The sequence below is a fragment of the Morchella importuna genome, assembly GCF_003444635.1.
Source record: "Morchella importuna strain M04M26 chromosome Unknown Morimp01GS004, whole genome shotgun sequence".
Lineage (NCBI taxonomy): Eukaryota > Fungi > Ascomycota > Pezizomycetes > Pezizales > Morchellaceae > Morchella > Morchella importuna.
In genome coordinates, this window is record NW_025763401.1 from 925,330 (window position 1) to 929,603 (window position 4,274).

Sequence of the window (4,274 nt, forward strand, 5' to 3'; positions counted from 1 at the left end):
GCGGCGGCTGAGGTAGGGGAATTATATAAAACACCAGCGGAACAATGAAGAGGGAGTGAGTAAGTGTATGGAAGAGTGAGTAACCCAAAGGCAGCGAGGGAATGAGCAACAGCGACTGTGAGCGCGCCGAGTGATCTGGAGGGGAAGGGAGGGGTGTGTGAGTGTGAGTGTGAGTGTGTGTGTGTGGAGGGGGGGGGGGGCTGGTGGCAAAAGTGCCCGATGACAGATTTTATCGGGGCAGGGGAGGAGGTATGAGTCCGAATGTATGTTGTCTCGGACGTCGGCGAAGAAAACTGACTTCTTCTTCTTCTCCTTCCTGCTTATTTCTCCCTCCGTTTCTTTAAGGCGCCCGGTGAAATGCTGGAAACAATAAAGTGGGGAGATTAAGGACAATGTGGGGAGAGCGAGCAGCTGGACAAAATGGTATTCAGACTGAATGGAGAGTGGAGTGACAGAATCGGAACCGTATCTATTCTTTCGGGAAATCTGTAAAGCTGTTCATTATTGCGTGATGACTGACTGACGAGAAAGATCAAAAGGTATCTTTCGCGGGAGGGGGAAGCTTTTAGTTTTGTTCAGAGCCAGGCGGAGGCGGGGATTGATCGATGAGTAACCCTTCGCTCGTCTCGTTCCTAAAAAGTCTACCGATGATGAATAGGCTCTCCACACACACCACACTTCACCCAAACTCTCCCTCTATCCTCTACACTGCATCTTTGTGCCCTTCCCACACTACCGCTTTATCTCGTATATCACCAGGCAGCCCAGCACAGGCAGAAATTGGAAGTTAGATGGTTCTCCACAGAGAAACCCGAATGGATTTTATAAATGTTGTAACAAATCCTTTCCCTCTCCTTGGGAAAGTTCTATCACATAGGTTATCTCGCATTCCTGTACCGAGAGCTGAGACGTAAAAACCATCTTGGTAGGCATGTAGGATTCTACTGCGAGCTCATATCGTGCTGCATATTTGCTATTTGCTGTTTGGTCTGGTTGTCTGAACTTTGCCGGTCGGTAGGTATGTAGGTCTTGGGGCTGGCAGCACAGAGAGTGGTTCCAGTACCCTTGCCAAATCAGCGATCCGTAACACACAGCAATGCATAAGGTATGACTCTTTCTTCCCACGATGGAAAAGGCTGTTTTCTGGCCTCTCTTCCTTGGTCGGAAAGTGTGAAAATGGGCTGTGTGTCTGGCGCTGTGAATTGCGTCAATCCAGTGCTCCCGCCTATCTAGCCGTTTTCGGATGCTAGGCCCCGAGCCTCTCTCTCACTGTCTCTCCCTGTCTCTTGCCTATCTTGACATTGTTTACGTGCAACAATATAAATAAAAACATAAAGTCCCTGATCCCTTTCCAAATCTAAATCTAACTCCTTGGAACCAAGGAAACCGTGCAGGACCTGGGAGAGGAGGTCTCAAAAAGGAGCCTCAAACGAGTCACTGATTCCTCGTTTTAGCACTTTGAAGATTCGTTAAGGAACCCAGCTGCGGCGCCGCCGGTGCAGGACACGTTCGGTGGGTTGTTCCTGTGAAACGTATTACCGACCGCTACCACCCAATCATAATCTAGACTGACTAACCGAAACTTATCTAGACCCAAACACGTCTATGACTCTGGCTGCCCAATAAGGCGCAATTTAAGTGCGTTGACTCATTTTATTGGTCCAATGAGAGCTAAAAACTAACGTCATTGTACCGCTGGATCGCTGACAGCCACATCTGTGGCTTTGAAGGTCATCCACTCCCTCGGATAAACCGCATTTTAATAAAGGCTTGGACCCTTAAGCTAGCTAGGCGGCTTAGAAACATCTACTTTTGAGTGTAAACATCGACACAGCCTGGCGTTTCCCAGATATTTAATACAGCCGAAAACGATCTCAGGAGGTACATACATATCATGTACATTCGCAATAACGAGAGCTAAGAACTCGATTGGTAGCCAATATTCTGCGAAATTCGCGTCGCTCACATCGCCGGCCGACAGGATGTGAAGTTGCCTAATATAATATCGATGAATGATTGACCTAGCGAGTCATAGCTTGTCACAATCAACCCAGAGACAATATATTTCCGTCCAAGCAATTGTTTTGTTTCGCCACAATCTCCACTGGCAAGTTTCTCATCTTTTCCTACAATGGCAGCAAGAGCGTCTACTGAGGAGAAATAAGACAGAATACAGAATTGGACTTTCCTCGTTCAGCAAGTTAATGTCATTTTCAGCTCAGGGTTGGGCAGGAGTACATACATACATACATACTTCTCTTTGGTTACACCTGGATGGACACGCGGTCGACCCAAAATTCCATTACTCCTCATCTCTAGCAGGCAGGTTGCTGGTATCTTCACAATATCTCTAATATTGCGTGACTGTGCCCGTAACTAATCCAGCCTAGTACCGTCTATACCTACCAACTGTATTGGATAGAAATACATTGATATCTGAGAGTACCTTCGTATTCAAGCACATATTAGGGTTCCGTTTCTAGATCATATCGCAACTATACATCAAGTTGTAAATAATTGTATACCACAGCCATATATTTGGTTGTGGTGCGGGGCCGGCGGTGACCCTCAAAGCCAATTACTGGCTTTCCGTGGCGTCCCTTTTAGTCCTGCAACGAACTTCCCGCTGCACGTGGACGACACGCTGTAAGGTGCGCACGAAGCAAGGCGGAGCAACTAGAGGAATCAGCAGAAAACATCACAATCTTTGCATCTCCAAATGATCTTGTATCCTCCGGTCCGGAGTGACTATTCCGCGGGCAAGAGCTTCAGCAAAAATTGCGCCTTGCTGTAGAGTAACGTACTCTGCATTACTGCCCTAGATGTGTATGTACATACTTAGCTACATGGTGCCCTAATGCCTGATGAGCGGGCAGCATGTAAGGGCATATTGCTGCCCATCTGAACCTAAATTTGTACCATCAAGTGGTTTTGGTTTGTTTTTGCTTTGAATTTCTCCGGTTTGTTCGGTTAATGACATATATGTAATTGATGGTGGCGCGGATGGGAGATCCAAAAGGCTATTTTTGCTCACTTGAACCTCACATCATGAGAAAGTACTTGATAGAAGCTTCCCAGATTCCAATACGCTGTTCCCGAGATCGCCATGATCATGTAACACATATAATAGGTAATAGTCGGGAGGTAGCTTATAAGGCTCAGATTGCTGGTGATTATGACAGACGAAACGAGGCTTCATCGGTGGTATCATAATTCGAAGCTGTGGATGGAACATCATCTCAACTGGCAGTGATGCCTGGTGTATCAGTAGAGTCCATGGCCAGTGCAGTTCGAGCCGCAATTTTTTGCTTTTTTAGCTCTCAGCCCCCATCTTTACATGCTTCCATCTTTGAACTTGCGCATGCCAACCCCTGCCGCCCTACCCTGCACGTACTCACTCTATCATAGGTGGCTACATAAGTATGTAGTTATCTCCCCGTGACTCTCCGTATCGATACGGTGAGGTGAGCATGGATACCTAGCACCAACACCAACTGAACTATGCGTCACAAATTAACCTCATTTCTCTCGTTCCTCTGGATCTCTCTCTCTCCTTCCTCTCCTCAGCCGCATTTTCGGCGAAAAGATAAACATTCACTTCGTGTCAGCAAATAGGGCATATAGACTGATCAGATTGACTGACTATCAACTCGACGAGTCCCGCTAGGTAAAATTCCCACTAGGTAAGGAATCTGCATAGGTGCCTTTGCTTTTGTTGATGGTCGTATTCGGGATACAGAGCCGGATGTGTGAATATAAGTGGGCAAGGGGAGTGAAAAAAAAGAGAGTCACAATCACGTCAGTCGAGAAGGCTACTCTAATTCTATCAAGAGGAGCTTCTAAGCTTAAACTAATATTACTATGTCGATTCTCAAGGCTAGGGTTTCTCGCTTTTTTCTTCTGGATTCCTCTCTCTATCTCGTCTCGTGAGGGCCTCATGGGGGAAGGATTGCTTCTTGTCCCTAATTTCGCTGTTTTTGTACTGCACGAGTAGATCTCGTGCAGTGTCTGCTCTGCTCCACATACTGGTCTACGGGCACAACTCTGGATTCTCATTTCTCACCGCAAATGGCTCCATGTATGTACTTCTAGAGTATGTTAGTTTACCCCGCTCATCTGATGTACCCGAGTGTCCAAGGGTTGCTTGCATTAATTCAACCTACTCCATAGTAGGAAACGAAACGGCCAACCTGCATAGTCTTGGATTGGGCAAAATCACAGGCCTGGGCTCCTGTTTTAGTAAGGGAGTGCGTGTTTTACCGGCTCCTTGCACT

The 4,274-nt window shown here is 46.9% G+C and overlaps 1 protein-coding gene across 1 annotated transcript; it reads left to right on the plus strand.

Moving 5' to 3' along the window:
- Positions 1 to 1,096: 1,096 nt before the first annotated feature.
- LAJ45_02390 (uncharacterized protein) lies at positions 1,097 to 2,422 on the plus strand (the record flags this gene model as incomplete). Its single annotated transcript, XM_046111981.1, has 8 exons — positions 1,097 to 1,105; positions 1,455 to 1,512; positions 1,592 to 1,601; positions 1,863 to 1,881; positions 1,937 to 1,984; positions 2,036 to 2,107; positions 2,177 to 2,333; positions 2,391 to 2,422. 8 exons carry the CDS (start codon positions 1,097 to 1,099, stop codon positions 2,420 to 2,422), a joined length of 405 nt encoding a protein of 134 aa, XP_045974881.1.
- Positions 2,423 to 4,274: the final 1,852 nt, after the last annotated feature.